We start from the raw sequence: 17,149 nt of genomic DNA, 5'->3' as shown, positions 1-17,149 counted from the left end.
CACAATTCTGGAGCAGCTGCGTGGGAGGGAAGATGGAGGGGCCCATCCTGGGGCCCGTGGATCCGAAGTTCAGCCTGTCCCCCATCCCCACCCCGAACCTGAGGGAACCTTTGGCAGTCCTGGACGTCCAGGTTGTGGAAGGAGGGTTGAGAGTGCTCCCGACCTCGGAGAAACCTATTCCTCTACGGATGAGGTGTGTAATTCCTGTCCCAGAAACCCAGCTACACACAGACACAAGTCACGTCGGTTATAGATTTAATGAAGTCCGAAAGGCATGCGCGATCGTGTTCAGAGATAGGGAGGCCCCGCCAGGCTCTCTCTCTGCACCTCAATAGAAACGATGTGGTGTCCAGGTACCATGGCCAGGCCCAGCACACGGGGTTCCCCGGCAGAGAAAGAATCTGGAAAAAAGAGTCAGAGCATCAGAGAGGCAGGCCAGCGTCGGCCCCGTCCCTTCTGTGCCACGACTTCTAATCCCAGAAAATAAGGGGTGCAGCCAGGCACTTAGGGGGAAATGCTTTGCGTGAGGCTCCGCCGCATTCCCAGGCGGGTGTGCATTCCCCGGGCACTGACCCGACGGCTTGAGGAACTCCTGCGCCGAGCCCAGGATAACATTGCAGTCGCGGTCGGTGCAGAGGAAGCAACCGACCAGTGTCCGTCCATCTGTCATGCGAATGCGCATAGTCTTGTTGAGCAGCGCCTCCAGCTGCTGCCTAGCGCGCGTAGCCGGTGAGTCCTCGCGCTCCCCATCTGAGTCCTGAGCGGGGCGGGACAGGCGCTCAGACCGCGCCGCCCCGGCTGCTGCCCGCCCGCGGAACCACAGCTCCCGACAGCCCGCGGGGCGCTCACACGGAGCCCAGAGGCTGCCGGGAGCTGCAGTTCCCCCTCCGTCCCCCCATCTTGCTCCCCGACGGCCCCTCAACCCCAGAACCCGAGCTAACCCCTACGCTGGAGCTGCTTTGACGCCGGCTGCAACAGCCATTCTCCTCTCGCAGCAGCATGGTTGGTCCAGCTGCGGCCATTTGTTCCCGGGCCTCCTCCAGGCCCTTCAACTTCCTAAGAACCTTTGGTGTCCGGTGGTCTGAGATCTCGCGAGCGCTCCCGACCTGTTTTCTTTCGCGAGATCACCTCTCCTCCTCCTCCTTCTCCTCCTCCTCTTCGTCTCCGGCAACTGCAGAAGTCTCGCGAGCTTCTATTTCGGCGCTGCGGCTCACTGAGGCCTATTACGCTGGATGTACCAAGATATCGCGAGAAATTTTCAACTCTAGTTTCTTACACATCCTTTAAGGACCCTGGAATTTAGCGAGAATACCTTTTTTCATAATCACACTCCTCCCCTCCCTTGTTTTTCTGCCTCGCGAGATAGTATGTCCTAAATACTCCCTGTAGCCTAGGCCACTGTGAATGAAAACGGAGTGTGTTCTCTTTCACGCGGAACTCCTGAGGACAAAACTCAAATTACTTGAATGCCTGAATCGGACTACGTTTCCCGTGAGCACGCGCAGCCCGCGCTCCTCCTCGCCCATACAGCGTTTGATCTCAGTAGACGGTGGCCGGAAAAGGACAATGGTTTCCATGTCAGCGGATAAACGCGCTCGCCTTAGCTCCCGGACCAGAGGGAGGATGCAGCAGAGAGTGCGTGCTGAAAAGCGAGGAAGCAACTAAAGGAGTCGGTGACCTATAGAGCAAGAGCCATGTCACGCCGGGGCCTAGTGGCCGGGCCAGACTTTGAGTATTTTCAGCGTCGCTATTTCACGCCGGCCGAGGTGGCCCAACATAACCAGCCGGAAGACCTCTGGGTGTCTTACCTGGGAAACGTGTACGACCTAACGCCGTTGGCACAGGAGTACAAGGGTAAGCGCCACACTTTGGGCCAGCGTCGAGGGTGTGTTTGGGGGGTGCTTGGTTCTTAGATGGCTAGCACTGACAGCAGCTGCTCCTTCCCAGGAGACCTGCTGCTGAAACCCATCGTGGAAGTTGCGGGCCAGGACATCAGTCACTGGTTTGATCCAGACACCAGAGACGTGAGTTCTGCTGGAACCTGGGGTTGGGGGGAGGGGCACTGGAGAGCGGGATGAAGAGGAAAAGCAGAGGCTAAACAGAGCCCGAGATAGTGACTGCTATGACCCCTCCTCCCCCAAACCCTGCTTAAAAGATCCGCAAGCACATAGATCCGCTGACCGGTTCCCTGAGATACCGCACCCCGTGGGGCCGCTTTCTGCACGTGCCGCCTCAGCTGCCCCGTTCGGACTGGGCCAATGATTTCGGGAAGCCTTGGTGGCAGGGGTCGCGTTACGAGGTGGGGCGGCTGTCCGCCAAGACCCGGAATATCCGCATCATTAACACGCTCACGTCGCAAGAGCACACTCTGGAGGTGAGAACTGGTGCCTGGGGGCAGGATAGAGGGAACCGAGAATCCCAGCAAATCTCCAAGCAGATCTGTAGGCCAGCAGCTCTCCACAACCGGTGGGAGCTGTATTTTCTTTCCTTTTAGGGGTAACTGAGGAAAGAAGACCACCTACGTCCCCAGGGTTGGGAATTAAAGGTGTGGCTGGGCCACAGGGTACAAGAGACTTTTTCTTAAACCCAGGGTGACAGTCTGTGCACCTTAGTGATGGTTGTCCTCGGAAGCTCTTACATGCTGTGTTTTCGTACAGCAGTTGCAACTGGGCTCTCTTATTAGTCTACTCTATTGTGGGGATGAGGTGAGGGGGCAGTGACTTTAGGGCCATTTGTTTATTACAAGTGGCTGCCATAAAGGCAGGTAGGATTTGGGGGCCATTCGTTGCATGCTGGAGCTTCAACTTTATTTCTGGGACTGTGGAGTGCCTTAAGCTGCTCTCTGCCAAGGGAGGCACTCTGATCCCAGCTTTGGGTTCCTGGCCTTTGCTTGGGGGTGTGTGTGTGTGTGTGTGTTTGCTCGTTCAACCCACAATTCTGGGTGGGGTGCTTTCGTGTTCTCCAGGTGGGGGCCCTGGAATCAATGTGGGAAATCCTACACCGCTATCTCCTCTATAACGCACATGCTGCCAGCTACACATGGAAATATGAAGGGAAGAACCTGAATATGGATTATACCCTGGAAGAGAATGGTATCCGGGATGAGGAGGAAGAATTTGATTATCTCAATATGGACAGTACACTCTACACACCTGCAGTACTGCTGTACTTCAGTGATGACCTCACAGAGCTATAGAAAGGGAGATGTAAAGCTCATGTAGGCTCAAGACATATTTTGAGTTTAGCTGTTTCTGTGACCTGTAGGAAAAGAGGTGGGGATGGGGCACGGAGGGTGGTACCTGGACCTAGACCTCCATTCCACTCTGGGAGCTGGCCTGAGGTTCCCATGCCCTACTGAAGTGTAAAGGTCCTATTCCTCGGGTTAGTTACAATTTACTCTGAGAAAGTTAGGAAGAACGCTAGAAGTGAATTAATTTTTAGGAATGATACAAGAAAATAAAGTATCTTAGATCATGGAGATGTAGAAGAGGATAGTCAGATAGAGCTCAGGCAGAACTTTTCAATAGTAAGAGAAAGAGAAGTCCTACACAGGGATGAGGGATGGAAGAACTTTTCTGCCAATGATGGAAATGGGATGGCTGTAGGAAGATGGGATTTACAAAGACAGGAATAGGAAATGTCTATCACTGGCCATATAAAACTGGCTAATCTCTCTTCTGAATAGTATTTGGCAGCTGAAACCCAAGAGGAACAAAGGAAGTGAACGGTCACCAGGTAATTCAGGCTAGATATTATGCTATGTGCTTTATACACCTCATTTAATACAACTATCCATAAGACAGATACCATTACCACTACTTACAGATAAATCTTCTGAAGCTTAGTAAGATTTAATAGCACAAAAGGCACACTACTTAGTAACCAGATTGCAAACCCAGGTCTTCCCAATTCCAAAGTCTATGTTCTTCTCAATGTCCAGGCTCACTGCACAATGGGAACCTGTAGGCCTATTGTGTAGTCAGCCGTGGTGTTGTGCTTTTTTGTTTTGTTTTTTTAGTTATTGCCTTTGGAAGGGACTTAGCATAGTTCTGCAGTGGTAGAGAGGACACGGGGAAGGCCAAGTGTCAGCTGAGTAATAGCTATTGAGGCTACTTCATGGTTAATCCTGTAGCAAAACTTTCCTCTGACTTTTCTGAGGCAAAGAGGTGGGTATATACTGATTCCAGGAAAATTAGAGTGGGAAGGAGCTTTTGGATTGGGACACTTTAGTAGGGGGAGCAAAAAGTAGGCAACAGCATGTATATTCATGATGGGCCTGTGCCTCTGAGGGAAAGATGAGGAAGACAGGGTCGACTTTGCCAGATGGTGACTCTACAAGAAGGGGCTTGACAGAGGTGATGTAAAGAGAGGAGCTAATTAAGTCAGAAAACTCCTGGTGTTCAAAAGAGAACCACCATGGAGGGCAGTGGCCAGATTTGGCCCCCTATGACCTAAGGAGGGAAGGGGAATGAGAACCACAGGTGAATTTCTTGACAGTAGCAGGCAAAAAAAAGAAGCAGGGAGATGTTAGTGCATCTTTGTGGAAGGTGGCCCCCTGTAACACACTGGGTAGGCTGCAGAGGAGTGTGCTGAGGGGCTATGAACGGCATGGACAGAGGTGAAGACATCTGTATCCACCTGCAGTTGTTTCATGTGTATCTTGTTTGCTCAGTTAAACCCTAAACTATTTGAGAACCAAAGCTATGCTGTTGCTGTAACCCCAGCCTCAGGGCCTGTGCCTATGGGATCTGCCCAAACTCTTCCCTCTTCCAGGGTTTCCTACTTTAGTACCTCTCGCCAGAAACACATCCCTTTCCTCACACAGCCAGTCACTCTCCAAGTAGATTCTATCTCCTAAACATCTCTGGAATCCATCTTCTTTTCTCGAAGCTGTTATCATCACCTCTGGTCTGGACTGCTGGGATAACTTCCTAACCAGTCCTCCCATTTCCTCTTCTGTCCTCCACACACAGCAGAGTGAGCTCTGAAAAACAAACCTAAACATCTAACTTTCCTCCTTCAGATTCTTCAGTGGCTTCCAGTTGCTTTTGGAATCAAGTGCTAAATCCAAAGACCTTGCATATATCAGCCTCTACCTTGCATCACCCCTCTTTGTTCACTGGCTTTCTGGTCACTAAAGGTTTTCTTGCCTCAGAGCCGGCACACAGGCTGTTCTCTCTGCTTACAACACTCTTCCATTTCCCACCTTGCTAATCCTATGTGTTTCTTCCTCACAGAGACTTTTCTGATTTCTCGATGCAGGTCAGGACTTTGTTAAATTTCAGAGCGCTTATTACAATAGTAATGTTAAAATTATGGATGTAATCGGCTGGCTGGCTGCTAGCTTGTAAGCTCATGAGGGCAGAGATCGTGTCCATCTTGTTCACTGCTGTATTGCCAGTGTTGGGCACACAGTTGCTGCTCAATAAATTTTTTTTTTTTTTTTTTTTTCCGGTACGCGGGCCTCTCACTGTTGTGGCCTCTCCCGTTGCGGAGCACAGGCTCTCGACGCGCAGGCCCAGTGGCCATGGCTCACGGGCCCAGCCGCTCCGCGGCACGTGGGATCCTCCCGGACCAGGGCACGAACCCATGTCCCCTGCATCGGCAGGCGGACTCTCAACCACTGCGCCACCAGGGAGGCCCGCTGCTCAATAAATTTTCACTGAATGATCTCAAATGTTAAGTGAATTCCTCTGCCTCTAATAACTAGTGGATGGGATGTTGTGTCCTGGGGAGGGGCAAGGTGGGACCAAGAAATAGGATGTCTGGATCCTATGCTGTCATCTCTATCCACGGGTTTCTCTTTCCTTGTTCGCCATAGATCCAAAACCAAAAATTACTCCATAAAGGTTCTTCCTCTCACCAGATTTTTGGGGCAATCGACCTGTCTTTTCTCTACATGGCCACCAGGTGGCTGTAGTCTCCTACAGAGTGAAGGGAAAGGGGCCCGGATGAGGGAAAACACTTCCAAGTTGTAAACAGGTTAGGATTAAAGGTAGCCTGTGGAAACGTACAGGTGAGAGGGAAGGATCAGAAAAAAAGGGAAAACAACATGGGCACTATTCTATTAGCATTAGGTTTATTCCTATTTTTAATTTTTTCCATAAGCACATGCCAGGAAAGGAGTGTAGTTTGAGAAATAAAACTCACGGGATAGGACAAGTAAGGGGTCTGATTACAGGTGTGGGTATGTACAGGGTGAGGCACAGAACTATGGAAGGAATAAAGATCACAAATTTTTAAGATAATAGAGTATGTTCATTTATTCTTAGAGGGTTTTGTTTTGTTTTGTTTGTATAAAGCTTTCTACTAGGAACTACCTTGGTTCTCTAAATATCCAAGACTGGATATTTGCATGAGGAGTATGTAAATAATGCCTCGTCCTAAAACCTAGGAAGTAAGTAGAATATGACTGTAGGTCCTTTGGTAATGATCTCTTCCATTTTGTAGGGAGGTCGGGTGGTGGGTGGTATATTGAAAGGAACGTTGCCTGTCCTCAGTAAATCATAGCAGCTTCAAAGAACTCAATTTGCACATATTTCCTACAAGGCTCAGTCACCATATGCACATATCATTGGGGGTCATAAAAAGCTGTATGTTCTTTGCAGAAAGCTTGCTCACTGAATGGGCTAAAACACACACATGAAAAGGTAAATGAAAATAGTACATGGTAAAGGACCAAATCATGGTACAGAAAAAGTTTCCACCTTCATGGCAAATCACAATTGGGTTCTTAACCTGGGCCTCCAGAAATGACTTCTAAATATTGTGTGTGTGTGTGTGTGTGTGTGTGTGTGTGTGCAGATGTGTATTATCTTGGAGAAGGGTGCTGTAATTTCCATCAGTCTCAAAATGGCCCAACCCCCTCTGCCCCTGAAATAGTACACACACAAGCACAATAATAAAGCCCCTCAAAAGTAAAATATCAAAGGTGACAGTATGATGTGGTTCCTGGATTCCTGGCACCTGCCTCAGTGGTCTACTTCAACCTGATACACCTGTGTTCCCATGGCAGCAATTCCTAAAACTTTAAGCCTTGGGGCTAAATTTACAACTAGTCTGAAACATTTTACTGCCCCAAATTCTGATCTGGACATACCCTGGAGCTGAGTGAGGGGATCTATCATTTGGACTTGGGACCATAACACCGATTCATGACATCAGGATAAGGTTAATGTACCCAGTCCCTACAGCTGAGTTTAGATAAACTACATAGATGTGTTGCTAATGGGAGAACAGCCACTTTATGATGGAGCAGCAAGAGTGCATGGAGGTTCAGCTGTAGGGAAAGCAGACAATCTGAAACCTGAATGATCTTGGAAGTCAAAGATTAAGCATTCAAAGTACAAATAGATATGCAGTCCATATCTATTTCCCAGGGAAACACTCTCACACACAAAAGCTGGTGAATGAATAAGTGAACTGAGGCCATTAAAATGGGATCAGGGGTCAAGAAGGTTGAGACGAGGAACAATATGGATGAGACACTGCTACAATTAAGTCCCTTTCTTACTGGGAGCAGCCCAGCTCCCACCCTTTGGGAGCTTAATGTTTAGTGGGAACTTGGGCATCCAGTTTCAATCATCTGACTTAATCATCTCTGTATCCCCAACAGCCATATAATGTCTGGCATAGAGTGGCAATAAATACATGTTTGTTTCAGGAATGAATGGTAAATGTAACCCCCACTACTTGAAATATGTGAACTCAGGAGTCAAATATATTCAGACACTGTGGTGTCCCTTGCTACTTGCCCACTCTCACTATTTGAAGAGAGCAGAAGAGATCTGGATAGTGAGTGACATTTGTGCTGATAAATTCTTCCAGTCCTCCTAGAGAACAGTAAGGAGGAGGAAATATTTCCTTGCCCTTAATGAACAGCCTATAGGAGTAGATATTACTCTACCACAATGTATCAGGTGAGAATGTATTTGGCTGCAAGTAACAGAAGGCTGAGCTGGGGCTTAACTAAAAAGGGTTAAATTTTCTCACATAATGAGAGAGTCTGTGGTGTAGTGACTCCACTAGATAGTTCATCAACATCACAGGTTGCTCCTGTTTTTGTCTTCATGATTATCTCCTTTTTGGTTGCTCTACTTCCTGTCTGTATTGTGGGCAGGAAGGAGGAAGAGGGGAAGGATGAAAGGGCAGTGCCTAAATCAAAGCAAAAAATTTTCCCAGACATTCTTAGCAGAACTTTGACTACATCTCATTGATAGGACATGTATTACACAATGACCCTTAGCTGCAAGGGAGTCTGGGACAGTATTTTGTATTGACATCCACAACAAAAGCAGGGACCACTACTGTGGAATGAGAAGGGATACTGGGTAGGAACTAGTGATGTCTTCCACAAGAAGTATGAAAGTGCTATTCATCCATTCATTAACAAAAAAAGTTATTAATAAGCACTTTGTGCCAGGTACTGTTCCAGGTACTGGGGATACAGCAGTGAATGAGACAGGCAAGGCTCCTGCATTACTGGGACTCATACTCTGGTGGGATAAAAAAACATGTAGACAACATCATTTCAGATAGTGCTAAAAGCTATATATTATGTATGTGTATATACACATATACATATATGAACACAATACACACACACACAAATACCAAAAGTACTATAAAGACAAAGAAACAGAATTACAAGAGACAGTGATGGCTGAATGATCAGAGACTTGCCTGAGATAATCACAAAGACTGATCTGTATTACCTGTAGATCTGCATTTACCTGCATTAATCACTTAATCATCATAACAAACTTAAATAGTGTTTTTACTTACACTGAAGAAAGAAGGAGACTGAAGCACAGAGAGGTTAAGTAACTTGCCAAAGGTCATACTAAGCAGCAAAGGTGGGCTTTGAAACAAGACAGTCATAGGCCACCCACTTACCCACTGAGTGGCATCACCTCCCTGCATGGCAAACATAGGCTGCTGTTCTAGTCACCTACTGCTGCTTAAGGAGCCTCAAGCACCTTTTATAACCTCACCTCAAATCCAAGGGGAAGGAACTAGACCTCACTTTTCAGTGGGAAGAGTGTCAAAGTCACACTGTAATAAGAGCATGCTGGATGTGAGTTGTTACTGTGGCCATTTCTGGAAAATACAATTGACTACAGATGCACTGGAGGCAAAAGGAGGGATATCCAATCAGTCTCTGGTAGGAGTGGAGTGCTGAGTCTTTCTTGAAAACCAAAGTTGGAATCCTGGCCCCACCATCCATTTATTCAATTCATTAACCTAATACTGAGCATCTGCTGTGTATCAGGCACAATTCTGGACTCTGTGAATACACTAAATAAGAAGACATAATTTCTGCCCTCAAGGAGCTTACAGGTTAGTGGGAGATTCAGAGAAGTTTGTGAGCCTCTTTTCACCTTGCTTCTACCTATATAAAAGCAGCCAAGGGAAGTTTTGTTTGCTTTTTGTTTTTTTGTTTTTAATTGGAGTATAGTTGATTTACAATGTTGTGTTAGTTTCAGGTGTACAGCAAAGTGGATCAGTTATACATAGACATGTATCCACTCTTTTTTAGATTCTTTTCCCATATAGGTCATGACAGAGTACTGAGTAGAGCTCCCTGTGCTCTACAGTAGGTCCTTAAGGGGAAGCTTTTAAAGTTCCCCTGTTTAAAGTCTTCAAAGGCTTCCACCTCCTCTTAAGAGGACATAGGACACCCTTACTGTTGTCCACAAGGCCCTGCATGATTTGCCTCTTCCAGGCTCTTCTTTTTTTATTTTTAATTTATTTTATTGAAGTATAGTTGATTGACAACGTTGTGTTAATTTCTACTATACAGTAAGTGATTCAGTTATATGTGTGTGTATATATATGTGTATATATATATACACACACACACATACATACACATATACACACACATTCTTTTTCATCTTTTTTTCCATTATCGTTTATTACAGGATACTGAATATAGTTCCCTGTGCTATACAGTAGGACCTTGTTTTCTGTCCATTCCATTTATAATAATTTGCATCTGCTAATCCCAAACACCCAATCCATCCTTTCCCCCGTGCCCAAGCCCCTTCTTTATCCCCCTGTTGGCCTTTCAGTTTCTGACACTCCCCCAAGCTCCTTTCTGCCAAGGCCTTCTCACATGCTGTTCCTCTGCATGGGACGCTCCACCCTCCACTCATCACCTGGCCAACTCCTGCCCCTTAAAGGCTTTGCTTAAATGTCACTTTCTCAGAGAAGTGCCTTGGGAATATCTAAACCCAGTCTGGGGAGATAAGGGAAGGCTTTCTGGAGAACATCATCTCAAGCTGAGACCGGAAGGACGAGGAGGAGGAAGCCAAGCGAAGAAGTGAGAGCGGGTAAGGAGGAAGAGTAAACAGCATGAAGAGCACAGAGTTTGGCAGTGAGAGTATGTGGAGAGCTCAGATGCAGAAGGAAGTGCAGGACGGTGAAGCCAAGAGGAGACGGGAGGCCTGAAGAGGCTGGGCAGTGGGAGACATGGAGGCCAGACCAGGTCCTGCGAGACTTTGTAAATCAGGTTAAGGTGGGTTTTTTTTAATTAAGATATAGTTCACATACTATAAAATTCCCCCTTTTAAAGTGTACAATTCAGGGTTAAGGGTTTTATGAGGAGAATGTCATGATCAGAATTGCATTTTTGAAAGGTGACTTGACTACAATGTCAAGAGAGAATGGATCGGAGGGGAGAAAAAGAGAGGAGAGAGTGGAGACAGGGAGACTGATGCTATTGCAGCAGTCCAGGAACGAGATGAAGGTGGCCAGAATGAGGTTAGTTAGTGGCAGTGGAGATCAGAGAAGATGAACTGAAGCTAAGAGAGAATCACACAACTCAGTAATTTACTGGGAGGGGGTCTGGGGCAGAGGGAGAAGTCGAGGACGACACCCAAGTTTCTGGCCTGGGCGGAGGGTGATGAATCCACTGACAGAGGAGGGAAACGCTTGGAAGAAGAGTTTCATGGGGAAGGAAGATGATGTGTTTCTAGTTAGCTATCTGAAGTAACTCCAGGACATGCAAATACAGATGTCCAGACCTTACCAGATGTGTGGTACGAGATCCTGAATAGAGCTCTCGGCTAGAGTTAAAGGTTTGGGAATTACCCGCAGTGAGTAACTGTCAACCAAAGTCAAGGATGAGATCACCTCCAGAATAAAGTGTGATCTACACGCGAGGCCTGGGAGGAACAATACCTACGGGAGGGGAGGAGAAGGGACTCAGAAGTACGAGCCCAGGTGGTGAGAGAGACCCTGGAAAATGGTGCCAGGGAAGCCAAAGAGAGAGTATTTGAGAGGAGGGAATGATAAACAGTGTGAAATGTCACAGAGTCAAGTAAGGTGAGGACTTGAGCATCCACAGATTTAGTGGACAGCAAAACAGTGGTGCGTTAGAGAAGTCAGACAGTAGATGGATGAGGCATGAATGAGGTCTTCACAGAAGAAATCCAGCTGCAGAGGGAGGAGTTTCCTGGCTTTGTAACTATGCACAGAATACTTTTCTTCTTTTAGGTTCCATTTCTTCAATCACAAAATATGAACAATAGAAGTAAGGATTCACTAAGGACAACAGGCATAAACCAGGACATGGTCACTTAAAAAGAAGCTACCTTACACTGTTGTTGAGAGGATTAAACATAAGGTATGGGGCAATGCCCAGCAGTACTAAAGGCCCTTGGGACAGGCACTCGAAATTTTTAGTTTTCTTCCCTCTCCTTGTGCTAGCCATTCTTTATTTAGTAATGAATGCTTCCCTTGGGATTTCCTGAGAGTCCACACTATTCAGCATCCAGGGAACATCTGTCATGATTAGGAAATTAGTAGACCGTATCTGTGGCTAACATTTGGTTTCTAACCTAACAACAGTGTTTGTGCCTCTACTGGGAGAACTGAGTATAGTAAAATGTGGTTTGTTTCATATCATACCAGAGTTGAGCTTATTTAAATAAAGCAGGGGAAAGCAAGGAAATGGGGCAACTATTGGGAACAAGAATAACTAAAGTCAGCCCTTTGCTCCTTCAGTTTAAGGAGTTATGAAATAACCCAGGTTGTCAATCCTCTCACCTTACAAGCATCTTAAGTGAATCTCTCTGAAGTGAGAAATGGCTAATAGTAAACGTGACTGTTTAGAACACTAGCTACCAACTATCAAGTGCCTTATAGCCAGTGCTTTATGTAAGTTAGCTCAAAATCTTCACTACAACCACGTGAGGTAGGCATTAATATCCCTGTTTGACAGATGAGGGAGCTGAGACTTGAGGGATAAGTTGCTTGCCCAGGGTTACTGTTAGTAAAGTGGCAGAACTTGGATTCCAGGTGCTGCCTGAATCCAGAGCTCAAACTCTTCCTCTGATGGAGGCAGTGAATAACTTCATTACTTGGCTCTGGAATACATTTTAGAAGTTATATAGTTTGGGAATATAGCATCTTTTTTAAAAAATTAGTCAATTTTAATTTACTAATCATATCCAATTTAGTCTGAAATTAACTCTCCCTATCCAGAGAGCTAGGTGGGGAAAGGGCCCACAAGCAAGCAAAGGGGCAGGAGGATGACAGCTTGGGGTTTGCCGGGAAAGGGGTCAGGGCACTTCTCCTGAAATATCCAGAGCTTAACAGTAGGTGGAAAGCAAAGCATTCTGGCTGGCCAGTCAGTGAAAACCTATTAAGAAATTGTTAAAAGGCAACGTCAAAGGGGAAAAAAAATGTTTGGTTTTTGTCATTTTGTATAGGACTGTTATATTGTTTTCATCATAGTGGTCAATCAAAGCAGGTCTAAAAGAAACTGGGAGGGAATTCCCTGGCGGTCCAGTGGTTGGGACTCTGTGCTTTCACTGCCGAGGGCACAGGTTCAATCCCCGGTTGAGGAACTAAGATCCTGCATGCCTCGCAGCCTGGCCAAAAACTGGAAAAAGACAAATATAACAATTTGGGGCTAAATCTTCCTTTTCTTCTTCGTCTTTTTTTTTTTTTTTTTTTTGGTCATGCTGACCAGACCCTAACCCCTGCATCGGGAGTGCAGAGTCTTAACCACTGGACTGCCAGGGAAACCCCTTCCTTTTCTTCTTAAGGTATCCCCTTTACTCAATGAATAGCAAAGGAAAGTATTTAGCTAAAAGGCAGCAACAGAAGTATGAGCAGATGTGAGATCACAGACTCACACAGATCACAAAGACTATTTCAAGAAGGGGGTGTTCAAGTTAAGAACTCAGAAATTTCCTCTTAATTCAGTAACCAGGTTGTTGGTCATCTTGTGAAAGCAGTTTCTGTAGAGAGGCTGGGCAGAGGGTTGGAAAATGAGTAGGCAAGAAAAGCAGACTGAGTGTAAACAATTCTTTCAAGAAGCGTGGCTGTGATGGGCACAGTGAGGTAGGGTGGCAGCTTGGGGTCCAGAGTGTCTCTTTTAAAGTTGGGGAGATTTGAGTACATTTAAATGTGCTTGTGAAGCAGCAAGTAGGGTGGGAGATAAAGGAGAGTTAGGGGATCACTGTTAACCATTACACCCTGAGAAGGTGGCAAGGCTGGGAGCCAGAGCCCAAGTGTAGGCATCAGCTTCGGACAGGATAGGAGGGAGGAAAGGACAAATACGAATACAGTTAAATATGTAGTCTTAGTGTCAGTATTTCAAGGGAGTTCTCATCTGGTGATCTGTCTCCTAGAGGGAGATGATAAGATGTTCTACTGAAGCATCAGATGGAGGAGGTTTGAGGAATCTGAGGAAGGTTTGAAAAAGTCACCATGGAGAACTGAAAGGAAGCTGACTAGGAAAAAGGATTTCTGAGCAGGGACACTAATCTGGAGTGGTCATGGTGTTCTGACACCACGTGGTCACGCAAAGTGCTCCTGAGTGTAAACAGACGGCCGAAGTGATCCAAGGTTGGGGGTTTGCAAGAGGTAAATAAAGAGGGTGCTGAGACACGGGCAGCACAGTGGCTGAAATGACAGACCATGGAATCTAAGTTGGACAGGGAAGGAGGGGAGAACACGGTAGAGCTGATTAGGAGAAAATGGAAGAATTAAGGGATTACAGGGTCTCATGGGTCCAAGAATAGTGAATCAATGAGACAGCTGGAAGGATAGAAAGCTGTAGCCAAAGTAGGAGGCTTGAATTCAATATTTCAGAAGAGGTAAGAATTTACTATTTCCTAGAGGTGGGAGAGAGAAGTGGAAATGGTGAGAAAGGTCTCTGGTTACAGCGTCGAGGGCAGGATTGAGCCAAGCGTCAGTCTTCAATGAATGAGGGGAATGATCGGGAGGAAAGCAGATGACAGCCAGGGAGAGAAGTGGAGGGGTAAACAGCCGGACTGCTGGAGCCTTAAAGAAATAGGGCCTTTTCACACAAGATGGGAAACAACCTTGCAGAAAAAGAATTAGATTCCTTCAGATATGAGGTCTGTACCTATGTTTATTTTCCATATTACTGTGTTTTAAACTTTTTGGGACTACCAAACTTGATGAACAAATGTTAGATACTACCTCCTGTTCTCTCTCTCTCCATATATTTTTAAGATTATTTTTTTTAACTTGAAAAGATTTTTAAATTTTCATTATAGAATATGTGTTACTTACAGAAAATTCCAGGTAGAGAAGCATAAAGATGCAAAACAAAGATCACTCTTGTTCCTATCACTCAGCAGAAACCAGTATTAACATTTTATCCACTTCCTTCTAGTATTTTCTTACATGGTTGTGATTATACTACATATATGGCTTTATATTGTTTTATGCAATTAACATTAGATCATAAGCATTTGCTCATGTCATTCTGTCAGTGTGGCAAAAGGTCAACAATCAGTAAATCCAGGTGAAGAGTATATGGGTGTTCACTGTACTTCTTCAACTTTTCTGTAGGCTTGAAGTTTTTCAAAATTAAGAAGTTACAGGTGGGGGGAGGGATAAATTAGGAATTTGGGATTAACAGATACACACTACTATATATAAAAAAGATAAATAGCAAGGACCTACTGTATAACATAGGGAACTATATTCAGTATCTTGTAATAACCTATAATGGAAAAGAATCTGAAAAAGAATATATATATAAGTATATAACTGAATCACTTTGCTGTACACCTGAAACACTGTAAATCAACTGTACTTAAATTAAAAAGAAAAAAAAGTTACAGGTGGGAAGGGAACTAATCAGAAAGAAAAAACAAGTGAATGATAACACAAGATTCAGGATACTGGTAGGGCAGGGGGCAGGAGAGGAATGTGAAATATGGAAGACCATTACGAGGCTTCAAAGATGTTACTAATGTTATATTTATTAAACCGATATTGAATACATGTGTTCATTTTAATATTCTTTGTGGCTGATGTATGTTATACATACTCTTTTGGACCTGTGAAGTAGTTCTCAATAATAGATATAATTTTTAAAATTAAAAACCTCCTTTCTGGGCTTCCCTGGTGGCGCAGGGGTTAAGAATCTGCTTGCCAATGCAGGGTACAGGGGTTCGAGCCCTGCTCCAGGAAGATCCCACGTGCCGTGGAGCGACTAAGCCCGTGTGCCACAACTACTGAGCCTGCGTGCCCTAGAGCCCATGCTCTGCAACAAGAGAAGCCACTGCAATGAGAAGCCCACGCGCTGCAACGAAGAGTACCCCCGCTCGCCGCAACTAGCCTGTGCGCAGTAACGAAGACCCAACGCAGCCAGAGATAAAATAAATTTATAAAAACAAACAAAACAAAAAAAACCTCCTTTCTATCATGAACTTACCACTCCAGCTGTATGAGGTCGACATACTACTTGCTGAATAGTTTCTTACTCAACCTAAACTGCCCTTCTTCCTCCTCTCTGCTATATAGGTCTTAGTCATGTTTTGGGGCCTCCTTCAAGTACAACTACATATGAAAGTCCTTCAGTCCCCCTCCCCTCCTCTCCCTAAGAGCTCTCTTCTCTGAACTCTCAGATTTTTACAGCCCACAGCAATCATCACTACCACATATCCTTAACTAACTTTTTTGTGTGTTTATTTCTGATCTCAAATGTCTCTCCTCCCTCCACCTAACTAATCCCTTGGTCACTAAAACATTTTCAAGTTGCTTTAAAAGATGCACAATGGGGCTTCCCTGGTGGCGCGGTGGTTGCGAGTCCGCCTGCCGATGCAGGGGACGTGGGTTCGTGCCCCGGTCTGGGAAGATCCCACATGCCACGGAGTGGCTGGGCCCGTGAGCCATGGCCGCTGAGCCTGCGCATCCAGAGCCTGTGCTCCGCAACGGGAGAGGCCACAACAGTGAGAGGCCCGCGTACCGCAAAAAAAAAAAAAAAAAAAAAAAAAAAGATGCACAATGAAAAAATATGTTTTGCTTCCTGGTGGTAATGATTACAGTTTCTTGTTTATTCTTCCAGGAATATTCTATGGAAATTCACATTTTTTTTCCCTTTCATCAATGGTACCATATTATACATGCTCTTCTATAACTTTCCTTTTTTCCCTTCATATTTTAATTAGTTTTTAAACTAGAACCTCACTAATGTCCTCTAAAGTCTAACTACATTACACACATTGATTATACTTTGCTTCCATACTTTTCTCTTCAAAGAACAAGAAATTAGTGAGGAATGATTTCTTTAGAGAAATCACACTACTTTTTGTCCCATTTGGCTTCATTTGTTACTGTAATCATGAGGCTACATAAATTTTTTTACACAAGTAAATACTGGAAAAATTCAAAATTATCAATAAAGCTAAATATCCCCCTTGACTATTATTTCCCAAAAGTAACCACTGTGACCAATTTGGTATGTATATGTCCAGAATTTTTAAAAGAAATTTATATACATATAAATGTATCTGTAGAAACACATAGTATTGTTTTTAGTTTCTCTGAACATAAATGATATCACAATGTATATACTGTTTTGCAGCATGCCTTTTTCCATTCAACAATATAGTAAAGAATCTTACTATGTAGATGTAGCTCATTTTTTCTTGACTGCTGTATAGTTTATTTAGTTATTCATTACTGTTGGAAATTTAGAGTGTTTCCAATTTTTTGCTATTACAAACAACGTTGTAATGAATATCTTTGTATGTGTCACCTCATGCACAAGTGTGATGACTATTTCTCTAGGGTAGATGATAAGAGGTGAAACTCTGTTAACAGAAGACATGTAAGTTTAATAATGTACTAGATAAATTAAGTTGACCATTGCCAG

The 17,149-nt window shown here is 44.9% G+C and overlaps 2 protein-coding genes across 7 annotated transcripts in view; one reads left to right on the top strand and one right to left on the bottom strand.

Annotated features, from left to right (window-relative positions):
* Positions 1-245: 245 nt before the first annotated feature.
* Positions 246-17,149, bottom strand: part of NAA38 (N-alpha-acetyltransferase 38, NatC auxiliary subunit) — a 24,154-nt gene continuing 7,250 nt past the window's right edge. For 2 of the 3 annotated variants that reach the window (XM_060081091.1, XM_060081093.1), the window contains exons 3-5: positions 942-1,228; positions 574-757; positions 246-401 (exon numbers count right to left, since the gene is read on the bottom strand). In XM_060081091.1, the coding sequence (XP_059937074.1) occupies positions 289-401; positions 574-757; positions 942-1,022 (378 nt within the window). In that variant the 5' untranslated portion in view covers positions 1,023-1,228 and the 3' untranslated portion in view covers positions 246-288. Of the gene's footprint in view, positions 402-573; positions 758-941; positions 1,293-17,149 lie in introns of all 3 variants that reach the window. The other variant, XM_060081092.1, reaches the window with a different exon arrangement.
* LOC132478164 (cytochrome b5 domain-containing protein 1) overlaps positions 1,242-17,149 on the top strand; it is a 17,533-nt gene continuing 1,625 nt past the window's right edge. Inside the window, exons 1-6 of one of the 4 annotated variants that reach the window (XM_060081089.1) lie at positions 1,242-1,854; positions 1,948-2,024; positions 2,156-2,374; positions 2,966-3,092; positions 3,686-3,735; positions 5,502-6,317. In XM_060081089.1, the coding sequence (XP_059937072.1) occupies positions 1,695-1,854; positions 1,948-2,024; positions 2,156-2,374; positions 2,966-3,092; positions 3,686-3,699 (597 nt within the window). In that variant the 5' untranslated portion in view covers positions 1,242-1,694 and the 3' untranslated portion in view covers positions 3,700-3,735; positions 5,502-6,317. Of the gene's footprint in view, positions 1,855-1,947; positions 2,025-2,155; positions 2,375-2,965; positions 6,318-17,149 lie in introns of those variants that run through there. The other 3 variants (XM_060081090.1, XM_060081088.1, XM_060081087.1) reach the window with 3 other exon arrangements.

This window comes from Mesoplodon densirostris, chromosome 18 (genome assembly GCF_025265405.1).
Source record: "Mesoplodon densirostris isolate mMesDen1 chromosome 18, mMesDen1 primary haplotype, whole genome shotgun sequence".
NCBI classification, from domain to species: domain Eukaryota; kingdom Metazoa; phylum Chordata; class Mammalia; order Artiodactyla; family Ziphiidae; genus Mesoplodon; species Mesoplodon densirostris.
The sequence above is the reverse complement of the archived record's forward strand: the minus strand, read 5'-3'. Positions and strand labels throughout refer to the sequence as shown.